Source organism: Erythrolamprus reginae, chromosome 4 (genome assembly GCF_031021105.1).
Source record: "Erythrolamprus reginae isolate rEryReg1 chromosome 4, rEryReg1.hap1, whole genome shotgun sequence".
Lineage (NCBI taxonomy): Eukaryota > Metazoa > Chordata > Lepidosauria > Squamata > Dipsadidae > Erythrolamprus > Erythrolamprus reginae.
The window spans coordinates 15,268,452-15,289,497 of NC_091953.1; the positions used below are offsets into that span (position 1 = coordinate 15,268,452).

Genomic DNA, 21,046 nt, shown 5'->3' on the forward strand with positions numbered 1-21,046 from the left:
CATTTGTTTTGCTTCTGCGCATGCTTGGATACTTAGAAACATAGAAACATAGAAACATAGAAGACTGACGGCAGAAAAAGACCTCATGGTCCATCTAGTCTGCCCTTATACTATTTCCTGTATTTTATCTTACAATGGATATATGTTTATCCCAGGCATGTTTAAATTCAGTTACTGTGGATTTACCAACCACATCTGCTGGAAGTTTGTTCCAAGGATCTACTACTCTTTCAGTAAAATAATATTTTCTCATGTTGCCTTTGATCTTTCCCCCAATTACCCCCAATACTTAGGTTTAACAATGACAGTAAACTGTTCAATAAGATAATAAAATTTATTTATTTATTTATTTATTTATTCGATTTTTATGCCGCCCTTCTCCTTAGACTCAGGGCGGCTTTCAACATGTTAGCAATAGCACTTTTTAACAGAGCCAGCATATTACCCCCACAATCCGGGTCCTCATTTTACCCACCTTGGAAGGATGGAAGGCTGAGTCAACCTTGAGCTGGTGATGAGATTTGAACCGCTGACGTTCAGATCTACAGTCAGCTTCAGTGGCCTGCAGTACAGCACTCTACCTGCTGCGCCACCCTGGTTGAAAATATTCAAAAACATTTCGATAGATGGTCAATTCCGTTATCTCTGATGGGTAAAATTGCCACAATCAAAGGGAACACTCTTCCTAAAATAAAATAATGCACTTGGGGAAAAGGAATCCTCAATCTGAGTATTGTATTGGCAGTTTTGTGTTAGCAAAAACTTCCGAAGAGAAGAGAATGCTTGGCTGCATAGATAGATGTATAACAAGCAGAAAGAAGGAGATTGTGATCTCGCTGTATAGAGCGCTGGTGAGACCACATTTCGAATACTGTGTTCAGTTCTGGAGACCTCACCTACAAAAAGATATTGACAAAATTGAACGTGTCCAAAGACGGGCTACAAGAATGGTGGAAGGTCTTAAGTATAAAACGTATCAGGAAAGACTTAATGAACTCAATCTGTATAGTCTGGAAGACAGAAGGAAAAGGGGGGACATGATCGAAACATTTAAATATGTGAAAGGGTTAAATAGGGTTCAGGAGGGAAGTGTTTTTAATAGGAAAGTGAACACAAGAACAAGGGGACACAATCTGAAGTTAGTTGGGGGAAAGATCAAAGGCAACATGAGAAAATATTATTTTACTGAAAGAATAGTAGATCCTTGGAACAAACTTCCAGCAGACGTAGTCGGTAAATCCAGAGTAACTGAATTTAAACATGCCTGGGATAAACATATATCCATCCTAAAATAAAATACAGGAAATAGTATAAGGGCAGACTAGATGGATCATGAGGTCTTTTTCTGCCGTCAATCTTCTATGTTTCTATAGTTCACTCAGGGTCAGGTTGGCCATTGCGGGAGGCTCATCCCACATGTGCAGCGGAGTTGGAGGACAGGAATGGGCCACGCGTCCCATGCAGGCAGGAGTTCCCTCTTACCGGTGCTATCGGTGCGGATGGGTGACCAACATGTGCAAATCCAGTGCTTCCTGCGCACGTCATTGGCTTTTGCACATGCACAGGAAACAAACCTCGTGAGAAAATACACGGGCGCATGATATTTCGATGGTTCTTTTTTTGTTTACACACATGCACGGAAGCAAAAATATCACCCGCACGTCCTCTTGCGAGATTTTGCTTCCTGGACATGCGCAGAAGCTAAATCTCACTCTGATGTGCATGCGCGCCTGTCAGTCACCTGGATCTGCGCATGCAGCTCCATTTTCGCTACTGGAAAGCCTCCCTCCCCATAATCCATGTAGGAACCCAATGACGACAGCCAATCCTGATCCTGGGTGAAATAGTTGTTAAATTATTTGAATCACACCACTTGCAGGCTTGTTTATATCCAGCTCTCTCCTTAACTGTTCTGTCGGGCTCTCTGGTAGAATCCTCCCAAAAATTCACAGGTACAAATTTCAGACACACACACGTTTGAAAATTCAAAACAATGTTCTTCATAATGAAAATTCACTTAAACTAAGCCCTCTTTTGGTATAGCAAAGAGCATTCGTCTCCAAACAAACTGGTAATTGGTACAAGTCCCTTATCAGTCCTGTGATACTTAGCTTGCAGCTGTGAGGCAATTCACGGTCCTTCTTCTTTCACAAAGTGAAACACACTTTGCTCTGGTTTAGTTTCAAAGCAGGGAAAAATCAGCACACAAAGGTCAAAGTCAGCAAAGCAGGCACGAAACACAACGATCAGATAATCCTCCATAATGGCCAAACCCACAGGCTGCTATTTATAGCAGCCTCACTAATTACCACAGCCCCACCCAACCACAGGTGGCCTCATTTTCTTTGATAATAATCTCTCAGTTGTTGCTGCCTATGCATCGCTCCCCGCATGCGTGGCTGTATCATTAACTCTTGTTCCGAATCCAAGGAGGAGCTAGATAATTGATCTCCTTCTGAGCTGTCTGCCACACTCTCCTCCTCCCTGTCACTCATGTCTTCTTGGTCAGAGGAGCCTTCATCATCAGATTCCACCGGGGGCAAAACAGGCCTGCAGCATGTGGATGTCTCCCCCACATCCACAGTCCTTGGGGCAGGAGCTGGGCAAGAGCTAACCACAACATTAACGAGTCAGTAGCTTTCCCAGAAGTTGATGCCAATCTGTACCCCACAGAGATCCTCAGATATCAGAAGCACAAAAAGCTGTCCTTATGCTGAATGACTAAATGTAGACTAACCTAACAATAGATACCAGATGTATTTTAGTAGGTGGTCTAAATGCATTTGCCGTTTTTTCCCCTCCCCCAGCCTAATCACATTACTGGCTTCTATTCAGTTTGCAATCACTACCCTACCAGGAAATTTCGCGCAAATAACATTAGCAAGCTGCGTACCCCAATTCTTACAAAAGCATTTGTTGGCATTTGTTTCCTATGTGAACGATTTTGCACTTGTCCATCTTGCCTTACCTTCTGTTATTTTCAGGCCATTTCTCCCATCTATCAAAATCATTTAAAATGTTTATTTATTTCATTTATTTATTGTTAGAGTTGGAAGGGACCATGCGGGTCATCAAGTCCAACCCCCTGCCTAAGCAGGAACCCTATAGCATCCTAGCCAAATGGCAGTCCAATTTCCTCTTTAAAATGTCCAGAGTATTGGAGTTCACAACGTCCGCTGGTAGGTTGTTCCACTGGTTGATTGTTCTGACCGTCAGGAAGTTCTTCCTTATTTCCAGGTTGAATCTCTCCTTGGTCAGCTTCCAGCCGTTGTTCCTCGTCAGGCCCTCTGGTGCCCTGGAGAATAAAGTGATCCCCTCCTCTTTGTGGCAACCCCTCGTATACCTGTAGATTGCTATCATGTCCGCTCTGGCCCTCCTTTTCTCTAGGCTATCCATGCCCAGTTCCCGCAGTCTCTCTTCGTAAGTCTTGGTTTCTAGACTCCTGATCATTTTGGTTGCTCTTTTCTGCACCTTCTCCAGAGTTTCAATGTCTTTTTTGAAGTGTGGTGACCAGAACTGAACACAGTACTCCAGGTGTGGTCTGACCAGGGCATAGTAGAGTGGTATTAAGACTTCCCTGGTCTTGGAGTGTATTCCCCTGTTGATGCAGCTTAGGATTGTGTTGGCTTTTTTGGCTGCTGCTGCACATTGTTGGCTCATGTTTAGTTGATTATCCACCAAGACTCCGAGATCTCTTTCGCAGTCGCTACTGCTGAGAGGGGTTTCTCCCAGGCTGTATGTGTGTGTTGTTTCTTTCATTTTGGATATTAGCAATTCCTTCCGTTTTGAGTTATCTAGAGGTTTGCTGATGACGAATAATATGTTACGGCATTGTTTTTTAGGTGCTTGCAAATTAATCTTCCTTTAGAATCTTCTCAGGTATCCATGTTTTTCTGCTTTTTGCCAAAAGGGATAATATTTACTCTTCTCCAGTTGTGTATTATTTTATAAATTTCACAAGGTTTTTTTCAAAAAGTCCATCAGGAAGCATCAGGTAGCATCTATTGGCATTAAGCAGGTGTTATGGGGAAGGTGTGTGTGTCTATCTGGTACTTTTTTGCAGTAGAGTAAAAAAAATGAAAAAGCAAAACAAAACCAGCCCACAATTGTTTTGGTCTCCTTCTCAAGCAGGAGATTAGACTGGAAGACCTCCAAAGTCCCTTCTAATCCTATTATTCTTTCTTCTAACTTGGATGTTCTGATTGGTTTTCTTTTCTCTAATTATTTTTTCCATCCACAGTGCCCAAGACGGCTCCTGCTAACGTCAGTGGCAGAAGTGGAAGACGGCATGAATTAGTAATAGCCTGGGAGGTAACAAACTCTTTTGATTAAATTCTTCCTTTCATGTTGACTTCTTTGAGGGCAAGCGAGACATTGTAGGTCAACACTGAAGTTTCCCCATAGCAATGCTTGTCAATGTAGGTACAAGAAGAGCGTGTATTAAATGTCAGTTAAAATCTCCCGTCAGGTCTTAATTTAATGTATCAAAAAAAAAAACCCCTACTAGTGGTTGAGATTACCTGATATTTGCAACGTTTCATTTTACATTTTTTTTCAATTTTGTTGAAAACTTACTCTGTACTTGAGATCATTGTGGGAGTTAATTTACTATCTTTCACCATTTGATGGATTAGGATGGGGATTGATAGCCACTAGAGACTGTCCCAAGTTTATAGAAGAAACTGACTTTCTTATTTCCACCAATAGCGTATTACAGACACCATGCGAAATTAAAACAGTGACTCCTAGACTTAGAAATAAAAGAAGAACAATTAAAAAGTAAGGGAAAAAGACATGTCAAAAAAGCAATGCAGAAGGATCATTTAAAGACTAATTTAAAGACCCAAAGCAAGGAGATAGTTTAGCTCTTTTTACAATCTTAAAAGAAGGACCAATGGCATTTTCAAGGTTACTCTGGATTTATTCCACCTTTTAAGTTTCGTTTTTTTATCTAGGATTAAAATACTGATGGCGTTTCCTTTTAAATTAATAAGAACATTCTTGCTTTCTTTTTCTTTTCTTTGTTTTTTTCCCTTTAAGACAATTAACACTGTGAATGTAAAAAGAACCATTAATTTAACCTGCCAATTATTTAGATTATTTGAGATTGATTCTGTTTGGTTTAATGCTGTTTTTTTAAAAAAATAGTTGTTCGTTGTTATTTATATGATTTAAAAAATCACTTATTAGAAGTTCAAATGATGTAAAATAGACATTTGCTTAAGCTAACTTTTCGGGGTATTAATTTTTATGGGATTTATTTACATAACTGATTCAGTAGGAATGCTTTCCATGAATTTTATAACCAGTTTACAAAGAAGATAGTATAAAATTATCTTAAATAAATGCATTCACAGAGTGCATTCAAATACATTCCACTTTGTATTTTGACACATTTAATGTCATTTTATTAAAATCTTGTAACATCTTCTACATTTTTGAGGTTTCAAGCTGGCAAACATAAAAGAGATTTGACAGCTAAGGAGTCAAGTGATTTTTTTTCTCCTTCCTTCCCTCCTTTTTCTTTCTCCTTCCTTTCCTTCCTTCTTTCTTTCTTTCTTTTTCTTTCTTTCTTTTCTGGTAGAAGCCTGTCTACTTTCACAGAGTTGAATTCGTGTTTAATAGTTATCTTTTTTTCAACACTCAGAAAACCTTTAACAATCTCATGGCTCAAGGTACTGTCATGAGAATATATATATATGCTAAGTAAATACTGCATTAAGTCATACCTCAATGAAATCTTGCCCAACTTTTTAAAAACCTTGTGCTTTTAAAGAAACTAATTAGGTATGACGGGCCCTGTGTTTCACCAATGAACTATTTTAAATTGATAGGGTTTTTAGTTTTTTTCTTAATATTAGATTTGTGCCTGTACAATATTGTTTTATCGCTTGTTGTGAGCCGCCCCGAGTCTTCGGAGAGGGGCGGCATACAAATCTAATAAATTATTATTATTATTATTATTATTATTATTATTATTATTATTATTATTATTATTATTTCTTCTCCCAAAGTGGAAAAGGAGGTTTCTTCTCAATGGGATAAAAATGCAAAAGAAATAAGTGGGGTTTGTGCTTAAATTATACAACCTATGAGCTATACATTAATATTTCAATACTTCCAGATCATATAGTCAAAATTGTTATTTTAGCTGCTTTGGGAAAGTTGTAGGAGTGTAGATTGAAATGAATTGAAGCCTCCCATTCTCATTCCCACCTTATCCATCTCTCTCAAACTTTTGAAGAACTTCCAGTAATGTCCTATCATTATCGTCATAACAAAGTTGGAGCCTGTTCTGCCGGGCTCTCTGATAGGAGCCTCCCGAAAATTCAAGGGTACAAATTTCAGACACACACGTTTGAAAATTCAAAACAATGTTCTTTATTACAAAATTCAAAATAAACAAAGCACTCTTTGTATTGCAAAGAGCACTCCTCCCAAAACAACCGGGTAGTCTGTACAATTTCCCTTAAGCAGTTATTAAGTACTTAGCTAGCAGCTGTGAAGAAACTTCACACCCCTTGTTCTTCCAACGAAGTGAGACACACACACACATTGTTCTTCTTTGGTTTCAAAGGCATGAAAAAGCAACAAAGTCCAGCAACACAAGATTCCTGATGAACTCCGATCAGATATTCTTCCACAATGGCCAAACCCACATGCTGCTATTTATAGCAGCAGCCCTAATTACTGGAGCACCACCCAAACACAGGTGGCCTCCCTTATTTCCTGTAATATGTTCTTATTTGGTCTCTTCTATGCATAATTCTGCGCTTGCGTGGGTCCAAAATGTCATCATCTGAATCAACGGAAGATAAGGGAGAGTGACTGTCTGGGCTGTGTGCCAAGCCCTCCTCTGCCAAGTCACTCCCACCTTCTTCTTCGTCCGAGGAAACTAAACTCTGAACTGATTCTGTCGGCAATAACACAGGCCTGTGACATGTTGAATTTTCCCCTGCATCCACCTCCCCATTTCCTGGGGCAGGAGCTGGGCCATAGCCAACCACAACAGAGCCTAAGTGGTAACCACAAACATTCAATTGTCCACTGTTCGCTAGACATTATGGGTTGGTTGCCCAGTTACTCAGATGTTTAGACTAGAATTTGTCTCCAATAGCCACCCAAAGTCCATGAGGAGCTGGGCAGCATACAAGTCGCAGTAATAAATAATAAATAAAATAAATGCTTAAAATGTCACATCTACATTAATCTCAGGTAGGTCTTGCAAATGGTAGTAGGAGTATATATATCCTGGAATCACATTTTGAAATGTCAGGCAATAATTGCACATATGCCAGAATTATTTGATTTTTTTTAAATGGGCCTTCCAAGAAATCCTATTGTTGCTTAAAAAAAGTAAAAATAAAACAGCAAAATTCTAATTACAGTGGTCCCTCTACCTACAAACGCCTCTACACGAAATTTTCTAGATAAGAACCAGGTGTTCAAGATGTTTTTGCCTCTTCTCAAGAACCATTTTCCACTTACAAACCCGAGCCTCCGAAACTGTAACCAGAAAAGGCAGGGAGAAGCCTCCATGGGGCCTCTCTAGGAATCTCCTGAGAGGAAACAGGGCCAGAAAAGTCAGGGGGAAAGCTTCTGTGGGGCCTCTCTAGGAATCTCCTGAGAGTAAACCGGGCCTCCACTCTCCCTGTGGTTTCTCCAATCGTACGCATTATTTGCTTTCACATTTATTCCTATGGGAAAAATTGCTTTGCCTTACAAACTTTTCTACTTAAGAACCTTGTCATGGAATGAATAAATGTTCGTAAGTAGAGGTACCACTGTACTAGAAACATAGAAACATAGAAGACTGACGGCAGAAAAAGACCCCATGGTCCATCTAGTCTGCCCTTTTACTATTTCCTGTATTTTATCTTACAATGGATATATTGTTATCCCAGGCATGTTTAAATTCGGTTACTGTGGATTTACCAACCACGTCTGCTGGAAGTTTGTTCCAAGGATCTACTACTCTTTCAGTAAAATAATACTTTCTCATGTTGCCTTTGATCTTTCCCCCAACTAACTTCAGATTGTGTCCCCTTGTTCTTGTGTTCACTTTCCTGTTAAAAACACTTCCCTCCTGAACCCTATTTAACCCTTTAACATATTTAAATGTTTCGATCATGTCCCCCCTTTTCCTTCTGTCTTCCAGACTATACAGATTGAGTTCATTAAGTCTTTCCTGATACGTTTTATACTTCAGACCTTCCACCATTCTTGTAGCCCGTCTTTGGACCCATTCAATTTTGTCAATATCTTTTTGTAGGTGAGGTCTCCAGAACTGAACACAGTATTCCAAATGTGGTCTCACCAGCGCTCTATATAAGGGGATCACAATCTCCCTCTTCCTGCTTGTTATACCTCTAGCTATGCAGCCAAGCATCCTACTTGCCTTTCCTACTGCCCGACCACACTGCTCACCCATTTTGAGACTGTCAGAAATCACTACCCCTAAATCCTTCTCTTCTGAAGTTTTTGCTAACACAGAACTGCCAATGCAATACTCAGATTTAGGATTCCTTTTCCCCAAGTGCATTATTTTACATTTGGAAACATTAAACTGCAGTTTCCATTGCTTTGACCATTTATCTAGTAACGCTAAATCATTTACCATATTACAGACTAGATAAACATTGAACATTTTATAGGCATTGAACAAGGAAGAAAAAGGAAGAACCTTCTAACAAATAATTGCCCTATTTCAGTGGCATTTTCACTGCAAGGTTCATATAAAATTATATATAATCCTGTTATTTTCCTGCTTAAAGTGACATTTTAAGGTTATTCATATTTTAAGGCTTCGTGCAGAAAGAAAATTTAGCAGTGACAAAATGTTTAAATCATTGGGCCAAAGTGCAGGATGGCAGCCAGAAGGCAAATTAAGTTGCTCATATCTTTGAAGAAGAGGAGGAGGAGGAGGAAGAGGGTAATATCTTTGCATACCGTGAAGGAACTGTGAATCCTTGAACAAGATGTTTGCTCAGTTTGCCAGGTAGTTATTTATTAAATGTTAAGGCTATGTAAAACTTTGAATCAAAGTCCTTCCTGTTAGTGACTACTTCACCTTCAACCGCAACAACACATGAGCACATCATAGATACAAACTAAATGTAAACCCCTCCAAACTAGACTGCAGAAAATACAACTTCAGCAATAAAGTGATCAACGCCTGTAATGCACTTCCTGACTCTGTGGTTCCTTCCCCAAACCCCAAAATCTTGAACCTTAGATTGTCTACTACAGTTAACTTCTCCCCTTTTCTAAGATGTTTGTTAGGGGCGTGCATAAGTGCACCATTGTGCCTAACGTCCCTGTCCTACTGTCCTATTGTCTTCTTCTTTTATCTGTTAATAGATAGATAGATAGATAGATAGATAGATAGATAGATAGATAGATAGATAGATAGATAGATAGATACATAGATACATAGATACATAGATACATAGATACATAGATAGATACATAGATAGATACATAGATAGATACATAGATAGATAGATACATAGATAGATACATAGATAGATACATAGATAGATAGATACATAGATAGATACATAGATAGATAGATACATAGATAGATAGATAGATACATAGATAGATAGATACATAGATAGATAGATAGATAGATAGATAGATAGATAGATAGATAGATAGATAGATAGATAGATAGATAGATAGATAGATACATAGATAGATAGATACATAGATACATAGATACATAGATAGATACATAGATAGATACATAGATAGATACATAGATAGATACATAGATAGATACATAGATAGATATTGTTAGCAGGATGGGAAAAGTCTTTGAGAATGTTGTATAAATTCCTAAAATAGTGAAATGTGAAGATATCATCCAGGGCTGATAGTTGGAGCCCAATGATATTCTGGGCAGTTTTAATGATTCTCTGTTGAGCTTTTTAGTCCGCTAGAAAGCTGCTCCCATACCATGCAAGAATACCATATGTCAGGACACTCTCTATGGTGCTGTGATAGTAGGACAGCAGTAGATGCTGAAATAGATTTACCTTCCTGAGCATTCTCAGGAATGCTGATATTCCCAGGAATAATAAATGTACATGTTTTTCTTTAGCCAGTTTCTGAAGAATTTCAGAATGGGGAAAGCTTTGGCTACATCGTGGCTTTCCGACCGAATGGAACGAGAGGCTGGAAAGAAAAAATGGTCACGTCCTCCGATGCCTCCAAGTTCATCTACAGAGACGAAAGCGTGCCTCCCTTGACTCCATTTGAGGTGAAAGTCGGAGCATACAACAACAAAGGCGATGGACCATTCAGCCCGATTGTGGTGATCAGTTCTGCTGAGGGAGGTGAGTACATCAAGCCCAAAGACCAGCTGCGTCTTCTAAGTCATAGCCATACACATTGCCTATTGCAAAAAGGGAAAAGTGACAAATCACGGAGCTCAAAGTTGCTTGCTGAATACTCTAAGGGCATTTGATAAGGGAGGCAAAGCATATGTGAAAACAAATACAACCTTCGGTAAGGTCAGTAAGGGACGCACATAAGTGCACCAGGGTGCCTACCATCCCTGTCCCAATGTTCCCTCTTGTATATAAGCAATGTTATATCTGTGTATATTACCAAGACGTACTTGAATGAATGAATGAATGAATGCATGAATGAATGAATGCTTGCATGAATGAATGCTTGCATGAACGAATGAACGAACGCACGCACGAATGAATGAATGAATGAATAAACCTTCAACATTGGGCAATCTTGGTTATTTTAATGTGTTTACATTGTTGGGAAGAAATAAATGGCGGTGGGAACAGCACCCATAGGATTGGTACTGGTAGCGGTCACACGCAAATTGCACAATCTGGTGGCTGCTACCAGTGCTCCGTCCTCTACTACACCAGTAGCAACCTATTACTGGTCCATGAGCCGGGGTGGCGCAGCAGGTAGAGTGCTGTACTGCAGGCCACTGAAGCTGACCGTAGATCTGCAGGTCAGCAGTTTAAATCTCATCACTGGCTCAAGGTTGACTTAGCCTTCCATCCTTCCGAGGTGGATAAAATGAGGACCCGGATTGTGGAGGCAATAGGCTGGCTCTGTTAAAAAGTGATATTGCTAACATGTTGTAATCCGCCCTGAGTCTAAGGAGAAGGGCAGCATAAAAATCAAATAGGTAGGTAGGTAGGTAGGTAGGCAGGCAGGCAGGTAGATAGATCGATAGGTAGGTAGGTAGATAGGTAGGTGGGTGGGTGGGTGGGTGGGTGGGTGGATGGATGGATAGATAGATAGATAGATAGATAGATAGATAGATAGATAGATAGATAGATAGATAGATAGATAGATAGATAGATAGATAGACAGACAGACAGATAGATAGATAGATAGATAGATTTAATTTCCTATCAATACATTTCACAATTTATTTGCCAGATGAAATGTTAGTGATATTTCAGGATCTAGAGAAAAGTAGCATATGTGTGACCTTGCAAATAGGGCTTTCAACAATACAGTTAAATTCACTAGTTGCAATGCTGCACATACGGTAGTGAGGCTCCATAAATCTTAGCAACTTTCATTATTGGGCAAGGTAGAAGCCATTTATAGTAAACCCTTTTCTCTTCTTTGTGCTTATATTCCGACTATTTTATAGGATCTCAAATTACCTATTCCTAGCAATTCAGCTTGTTGCTATTTCAAAGATAATTCCCCCCTCCTGACTATTTTGCATTTACTGGAGTCTAACTGTCTGCCTTCCGTGCACTTTTTGTACCAACTTTGAAAATAATATCTCAATGATAACTAAGCCAGAACTTCTCCTGTGGAAAGTGGATCTTTTAAAAACCTTCTTAAGTGTTGGATTAAAAGTGATCTGACCTCTTAAGATTATCTCATCTCTTTATCTATTGCTTGACATCAATACTGCCAACTAATTTTCTAGAAGAATGAAATATTTGAAAGGCAAGCGAACAGGGAAAAAAATGTATGCATGGATTCAATGTTCATTGTTATCAAGTGATAGTTGAAACTGGCACATTTTACTTTTTAAGAAACTCTCAAACAATCTACATCAGTGGTTCTCAACCTGGGAGTTGGGACCTCAAACTCAACCCAGACAAGACGGAGTGGCTGTGGGTCTTGCCTCCAAAGGACAATTACATCTGTCTGTCCATTACCCTGGGGGGAGAATCATTGACCCCCTCAGAGAGGGTTCGCAACTTGGGCGTCCTCCTCGATCCACAGCTCACATTATAGAAACATCTTTCAGCTGTGGCGAGGGGTGCATTCACCCAGGTTCGCCTGGTGCATCAGTTGCGACCCTATTTGGACCGGGAGTCACTGCTCACAGTCACTCATGCCCTCATCACCTCGAGGCTCGACTACTGTAATGCTCTCTACATGGGGCTACCTTTGAAAAGTGTTCGGAAACTTCAGATCGTGCAGAATGCAGCTGCGAGAGCAATCATGGGCTTTCCCAAATATGCCCATGTCACACCAACACTCCGCAGTCTGCATTGGTTGCCGATCAGTTTCTGGTCACAATTCAAAGTGTTGGTTATGACCTATAAAGCCCTTCATGGCACCGGACCAGATTATCTCAGGGACCGCCTTCTGCCACACGAATCCCAGCGGCCAGTTAGGTCCCACAGAGTCGGTCTTCTCTGGGTCCTGTCAACTAAACAATGCCACTTGGCGGGACCCAGGGGAAGAGCCTTCTCTGTGGCGGCCCCGGCCCTCTGGAACCAACTCCCCCCAGAGATTAGAATTGCCCCCACCCTCCTTGCCTTTTGTAAGCTACTTAAAACCCACCTCTGCCGCCAGGCATGGGGGAATTAAGACTTCTTCTCCCCCTAGGCCGTTACAATTGTATGCATGGTATGTTTGTATGTATGTTTGGTTTTATATATTAAGGGGTTTTAATTTGCTTTTAGTATTGGATTATTATTGTATATTGTTCATGATTGTTGTTAGCTGCCCCGAGTTTTCGGAGAGGGGCGGCATATAAATCCAATAAAACTTGAAACTTGAAACTTTGGGGGTCAAACAACCGTTTCACAGGGGGCATCTAAGACCATGGGAAAAGACAAATTTTGCATGGTGTTAGGAACTAAAGCTTCTATTCTGGTGCCTTGGAACATATTTTTACAATCCAACCAATCAGGCGTTTACAGTGGAGGTGTCCCTTTGACCTCTCTGCCAATCATTTTAAAGCTCTGTTGGGAGAATTGGCACTAGACTTATGGTTGGGAGTCACCACAACATGAGGAACTGCATTAAGAGGTCACACCATTAGAAAGATTGAGAACCACTGATCTACATTATGATCTCTCTCAGAATTTGAGTGTCAACTCATGAAGCCTTCCCGACCTGCTCTCAAATTGCCATAGGCAGGGTTGGGAATGGTGTTGGAGACATGAATTTCTACCTGTCTCCATCCCTTCAGTTGCATCTCCGGAAGGGGGGGGGATACTTCAGAGGAGGAATTCCTTCATGATGCTCTTGAATTTAATAAGAGGATGCAGAATTCTGGAGTAAGAATCATATACTGAAAGGCAGAATATTCATCCAGGACAGTTTGCAAAGTAATTGCAAGAAGAACATGTGTCTGCTACGGATGAAATTAAACAAAAGCAAATTTCCTTTCTTTAATCTGAAAGCTAAGACAAAAGTGGCAAAAGGTTACAGTGGTACCTCTACCTATGAACTTTTCTAGATAAGAACCAGGTGTTCAAGATTATTTTGCCTCTTCTCAAGAGCCATTTTCCACTTACAAACCTGAGCCTCCAAAACTGTAACTGGAAAAGGCAGGGAGAAGCCTCTGTGGGGCCTCTCTAGGAATCTCCTGGGAGGAAACAGGGCTGGAAAAGGCGGGGAGAAGCCTCCATGGGGCCTCTCTAGGAATATCCCGGGAGGAAACAGGGCCAGAAAAGGTGGGGAGAAGCCTCCATGGGGCCTCTCTAGGAATCTCCTGGGAGGAAACACAGCCGGAAAAGGTGGGGAGAAGCCTCCATGGGGCCTCTCGAGGAATCTCCTGGGAGGAAACAGGGCCTCCACCCTACCTGTGGTTTCCCCAATCACACACATTGTTTGCTTTTACATTGATTCCTATGGGGAAAAAATGCTTCTTCTTACAAACTTTTCTACTGGTCATGGAACCATTAAGTTCATAAGTAGAGGTACCATTGTATCTGCCTGCTACTCGTCATTTCTCTTCAATCTGTCTTAGCACAACAATAATAGCTGATTTACTGGTACATTTACTGGTTCTCCCTCCCCTGCCAACCATAACAGCATTTAAATTTTAGTTGCCAGTTCGGTCAAAAGTTATACTTTCTTCAATGGCTCTTTTAAAAAAACAATCCTAAAATAGAATGGAGAATATGTATTTTGATTAGTACCCACAAGTCCTTGGATGTTGTATACAGCTCTGGCTTATCCCCCCCATCCCATTCCATCCTCATCAACCACTCCCTGTTTATTCACAAAACTCCAGCTGCTCTGCCAGTTCATTACAAATACGCCATTTATATTCATGAACCTGAAAATGTCTTTTCAAGCTTTTAATCTAATCAAGCCCATATTCGATCAATCAGGCTGTCTTATTCCCTACCTCCACTGTAAGAGAGCTGTTGGGGAGATAATTAATGTCTTCGCCCGCCAACATGGCAGGGTCTTCAGCAAAATGTACAGCAAGCATTATCCCATTAATGTTGAGTTCAACCAGTTCAACTGTCACTGTGTCGTCTACAACTTCCCGGGCATGTGTTTTGCCACATATATCTGCAGTTCCTTTTTTAAAAAAGTTTTAAAATAGTTTTTGTTGTGGTTAGCTCTGGCCCAGCTCCTGCCCCAAGGACTGTGGATGTGGGGGAGACATCCACATGCTGCAGGCCTGTTTTGCCCCCGGTGGAATCTGATGATGAAGGCTCCTCTGACCAAGAAGACATGAGTGACAGGGAGGAGGAGAGTGTGGAGACAGCTCAGAAGGAGATCAATTATCTAGCTCCTCCTTGGATTCAGAACAAGAGTTAATGATACAGCCACGCATGCGGAGAGCGATGCATAGGCAACAACAACTGAGAGATTATTATCAAAGAAAATGAGGCCACCTGTGGTTGGGTGGGGCTGTGGTAATTAGTGAGGCTGCTATAAATAGCAGCCTGTGGGTTTGGCCATTGTGGAGGATTATCTGATCCTTATGTTTCGTGACTGCTTTCCTGACTTTGACCTTTTGTGTGCTGATTTTTCCCCGCTTTGAAACTAAACCAGGGCAAAGTGTGTTTCACTTTGTGAAAGAAGAAGGACTGTGAATTACCTCACAGCTGCAAGCTAAGTATCACAGAACTGATAAGGAATTTGTATAAATTACCAGGTTTTTTGGAGACAAGTGCTCTTTGCTATACCAAAAGGGGGCTTGGTTTAAGTGAATTTTCATTATAAAGAACATTGTTTTAAATTTTCAAACGTGTGTGTGTCTGAAATTTGTGCCTGTGAATTTTTGGGAGGATTCTACCAGAGAGCTTGACAGAACAAGTTTTTATTGAAGTTTAAAAGGTAAAAAGAAAATAAACACACATGCAAACAACAAAAAAATAAAATAAAAAAAGAAACACATAACAATATAAATATATTTACAGAACAAAAGAAAAGAAAATTATATATCTAAAAGAAAGAATTACGTTTTTTTCATCAAACACTTCTTTTTGTTCACTTATTTTCTTGGCAAATACAGTCGGTATCCAAAAAGAATTATTTCGGTTAATGATTTCTATTTATACATCTATTATAATTTAAATATTCCTCAAAAGATTTACTTCCAGGAAGGGGGTGGTAGCTAACTTTCTACACCCTATAAATTATGTTTATAATGTCTTTTGGGTGGGGAGTATCACAATGGAGGTGTTTATGTTTATGTTTATGTTTATTTAGATTTGTATGCCGCCCCTCTCCGCAGACTCGGGGCGGCTCACAACAAAGTGAAAAAAACAATGTGCAACAAATCTAAATTACTACTAAAAACATTTTAAAAACCCCATTTTCTAAACACACATACATACGTACATACCATTCATAAATTGTATATGCCCGGGGGAGATGTCTCAGTTCCCCCATGCCTGATGACACAGGTGGGTCTTAAGGAGCTTACGAAAGGCAAGGAGAGTAGGGGCAGTTCTAATCTCCGGGGGGAGTTGGTTCCAGAGGGCCGGGGCCACCACAGAGAAGGCTCTTCCCCCTAATCGGTCGCTGGGATTCATGCGGCAGCAGGCGGTCTCGGAGATATTCTGGTCCAGTGCCATGAAGGGCTTTAAAGGTCATAACCAACACTTTGAATTGTGACCGGAAGTTGATCGGCAACCAATGCAGACTGCGGAGTGTTGGTGAAACATGGGCATACCTAGGTAGGCCCATGACTGCTCTCGCAACTGCATTCTGCACGATATGAAGGTGGCTACTAGATTGATAATAATCTCATCTTCCCTCTTGGTCTCTACTTCTCCACTCATCCATTTCTTATTCTCATATCACTGTATTTTCATTGTTTTTTCCTTCATTGTTTGCTTCTATTATTCCATTTTCTCACGTTGCTTCTGATCTTTCCCCCAACTAACCTCAGATTGTGCCCCCTTGTTATTGTGTTCACTTTCCTATTAACCACACTTCTCTCCTGAACCTTATATAACCCTTAAAATATTTTGATCATGTCCCCCCTTTTCCTTCTCTCCTCCAGACTATACAGATTGAGTTCATTAAGTCTTTCCTGATAAGTTTTATGCTTAAGACCTTCCACCATTTCCCTCCTGAACCTTATTTAACCCTTTAACATATTTAAATGTAAAAATTTTGGTAGCCCTTCACTGGAACATATATCCATCCTAAGATAAAATGCAGGAAATAGTATAAGGGCAGACTAGATGGACCATGAGGTCTTTTTCTGCCGTCAATCTTCTTTGTTTCTATGCTACTGTTAGGTTAATACTTCTCTTTTCATTTCTCAGTTTTTATTGTTGTAAATGCCTACAGTAGCTACACATGGAGGTAGACGGCTAATCATTTTAGCAACTGAAAGATATTGTAACACTTTATTCTTGGGGCCTTGAGTTCTTCACACAAATGAGACAATATGCAACTTGAGGGTGAAGGTTCGTTCTCCAAGCTTGTGGGTTGGGTTCCAAATGTTTCATTACCAGACTAGGTAACATCTTCAGCAGAGAGGGTTGTCAGTGTTCCTATGTTTATAAGGGCTTCAAGCGTGGTTATTTCAAGTGTGGGACTTGTGTTGGGTCGGCTGTGAGTTTTACTTGCATGATGAATTAGTGCAATTTTCATATGTGGATATTTGCATATTTGCATGGACGCAAATACATCTATCTATCTATCCATCTATCGATCGATCTACCGATCTATTATTATTATTATTATTATTATTATTATTATTATTATTATTTTATTTATTTATTTTTTATTGGATTTGTATGCCGCCCCTCTCTGTAGACTCGGGGCGGCTAACAACAGTAGTACAAAACAGCTTGTAAATCCAATACTAAAACAGTTAAAAACCCTTATTTGTAAAACTAAACATACATACAAACAAACATACCATGCATAAATTGTAAAGGCCTAGGGGGAAAGAATATCTCAGTTCCCCCATGCCTGACGGCAGAGGTGGGTTTTATGGAGCTTACGAAAGGCGAGGAGGGTGGGGGCAATTCTAATCTCCAGGGGGAGTTGGTTCCAGAGGGCCGGGGCTGCCACAGAGAAGGCTCTTCCCCTGGGGCCCGCCAAATGACATTGTTTTGTTGACGGGACCCGGAGAAGGCCCACTCTGTGGGACCTAACCGGTCGCTGGGATTCGTGCGGCACAAGGCGGTCTCGTAGATACCCTGGTCCGGTGTCATGAAGGGCTTTATAGGTGATGACCAACACTTTGAATTGTGACCGGAAATGGATCGGCAACCAATGCAGACTGCGGAGTGTTGGTGTTATGTGGGCATTTTTGGGAAAGCCCATGATTGCTCTCGCAGCTGCATTCTGCACGATCTGAAGTTTCCAAACACTTTTCAAAGGTAGCCCCATGTAGAGAGCATTACAGTAGTCGAGCCTCGAGGTGATGAGGGCATGAGTGACTGTGAGCAGTGACTCCCGGTCCAAATAGGGCCGCAACTGATGCACCAGGCGAACCTGGGCAAACGCCCCCCTCGCCACAGCTGAAAGATGTTTCTCTAATGTGAGCTGTGGATCGAGGAGGACGCCCAAGTTGCGGACCCTCTCCGAGGGGGTCAATAATTTCCCCCCTCCAGGGTGATGGACGGACAGATGGAATTGTCCTTGGGAGGCAAAACTCACAGCCACTCCGTCTTATCAGGGTTGAGTTTGAGTCTGTTGACACCCATCCAGGCCCCAACAGCCTCCAGACACCGGCATATCACTTCCACTGCTTCGTTGACTGGACATGGGGTGGAGATGTAAAGCTGGGTATCATCAGCGTACTGATGATACCTCACCCCATGCCCTTGGATGATCTCACCCTGCGGTTTCATGTAGATATTAAATAGCAGGGGGGAGAGGACGGACCCCTGAGGCACCCCACAAAGGAGATACCTCGTGATCGACCTCTAACCCCCCACTAACACCGACTGCGACCGACCGGAGAGGTAGGAGGAGAACCACTGAAGAACAGTGCCTCCCACTCCCAACCCCTCCAGCCGGCGCAGAAGGATACCATGGTCGATGGTATTGAAAGCCGCTGAGAAGTCAAGAAGCACCAGGACAGAGGATAAACCCCTGTCCCGGGCCCACCAGAGATCATCCATCAACGCAACCAAAGCAGTTTCCGTACTGTAACCGGGCCTGAAACCCAACTGCTGGGGACCTAGATACTTATTGATCTAGCTACTTCGGAGAGGGGTGGCATACAAATATAATAAAATAAATAAATAAATAAATAAATACTCTATCTATCTATCTATCTATCTATCTATCTATCTATCTATCTATCTATCATCTATATCCAGTGAAGGGCTACCAAACAACATCTTTCAGTGCAAATTGGGTGCTCTGGGGTGGAGCTCCATTTTTGCCACCCCACTACGTTTCCCCCGGTCTATATCTCATAGGTATAGATGAGATGTGTGTGTGTGTGTGTGTGTGTGTAATCCAATTTATAGGCTTCTACAATCTTTTTAAATTTTTTGTTGACATTGAGTTGTCAGTACTTTAATTGCCTCTTCTCCTACAGTGGTAAGCAGATCAGTGAATATTTCATCGGCTTCCAGTGCTTTCCTGTTTGACAGCAGGTCTATTGCCTATCATACATCACTTTGCAGTGGAATCAATTTTGAATAAATATTCTTCCTTTGAAAATTTTCTATCATACGATATAATGGTGATGTAATGCTATTTGTAAATTATTTCCATGCAAGTTGATTTAACTCCCTCTCCTCCCATTGTGGCTCTTCTATGATAACCTTCAAATGTACATTCTCCTATGATGTAAGTGTTAATACCACTGTGTAAGGCCTTGGTAAGGCCACACTTGGATTACTGCATTCAGTTGCCACGATGCAAAAAAGGTGTTGAGACTCTAGAAAGAGTGCAGAGAAGAGCAACAAAGATGATTAGGGGACTGGAGGCTAAAATATATGAAGAACGGTTGCAGGAACTGGCCATGACTACTTTAATGAAAAGAAGGACCAGGGGAGAAATGATAGCAGTGTTCAAATATCTCAGGGGTTGCCACAAAAAAGAAGGAGTCAACCTATTCTCCAAAGCACCAGAGGGTAAAACAGGAAGCAATGGGTAGAAACTAAACAAGGAGAGAAGTAACTTAGAACTAAGGAGACACTTCCTGACAGTTAGAACAATTAATCAGTGGAACAGCTTACCTCCAGAAGTTGTAAATGTTCCAACAGTGGAAATTTTTAAGAAGATGTTGGACAACCATCTGCTTGAAGTAGTGTAGGGTATCCTGCCTAAGCAGGGAGTTGGACCAGAACAGTGGTTCTCAACCTTGGGGTTGGGACCCCTTAGAGGGTCGAATGACCATTTCACAGGGGTCGCCTAAGACCATGGCTAAAGGCAAATTTCCAATGGTGTTAGCAACTAAAGTTTCTATTCTGGCATCTCAGAACATATTTTTACAATCCCACCAATCAGGTGTTTACAAGGGGGTGTCCCTCTGACCTCTTGCCAATCAGCTTAAAGATCTGTTGGAAGAATTGGCACTAAACTTATAGTTGGGGGTCACCACAAGATGAGGAACTGTATTAAGGGGTCGCGGCATTAGAAAGGTAAAGAACCACTGGACTATAAGATCACCAAGGTCCCTTCCAACTCTTGTTGTTGTTGTTGTTGCTGCTGTTGTTATTGTTGTTGTTGTTGTTGTTATTATTATTATTATTATTATTATTATTATTATTATTATTATGAGACGGAGGGGGAGAGACGAGGGAGGGAGAAATAATTTATCTCAATTCTGAACAATACAATTACAGTGATACCTTGTCTTACAAACTTAATTGGTTCCGGGTTGAGGTTCTTAAGGTGAAAAGTTTGTAAGACAAAACAATATTTTCCATAGGAATCAATGGAAAAGCGATTAATGTGTGCAAGCCCAAAATTCACCCCTTTTGCCAGCTGAAGCACCTGTTTTTGCGCTGCTGGGATTCTCCTGAGGCTCCCCTCCATGGGAAACCCCACCTCCGGACTTCTGTGTTTTTACGATGCTGTAGGGGAATCCCAGCATCGCAAAAACGGGCACTTTGCTGGCAACGGAAGTCCGGAGGTGGGGTTTCCCAATGAAGGGAGCATTAGTGAAATCGCAGCATCGCAAAAACACCGAAGTCCTCGAAACCCCACCTCCAGACCTCTGTGTTTTTGCGATGCTGCGATTTCATTGAGGCTCCCCTTGCTGGGAAACCCCACCTCCGGACTTCCATTGCCAGTTAAGCGCCCATTTTTGTGCTGCTAGGATTCCCCTGCAGCATCACAAAAACATGGAAGTCCAGAGGTGGGGTTTCCCATAGAGGGGAGCCTCAGGGGAATCCCAGCAGCGCAAAAA

General features: G+C 41.3%; 1 protein-coding gene across 1 annotated transcript in view; it reads left to right on the forward strand.

Moving 5' to 3' along the window:
- CNTN5 (contactin 5) overlaps positions 1-21,046 on the forward strand; it is a 439,109-nt gene that overhangs the window by 398,029 nt on the left and 20,034 nt on the right. The window contains exons 17-18 of the mRNA XM_070751525.1: positions 4,241-4,311; positions 10,106-10,340. Coding sequence (XP_070607626.1) covers positions 4,241-4,311; positions 10,106-10,340 — 306 coding nt within the window. The remainder of the gene's footprint in view (positions 1-4,240; positions 4,312-10,105; positions 10,341-21,046) is intronic.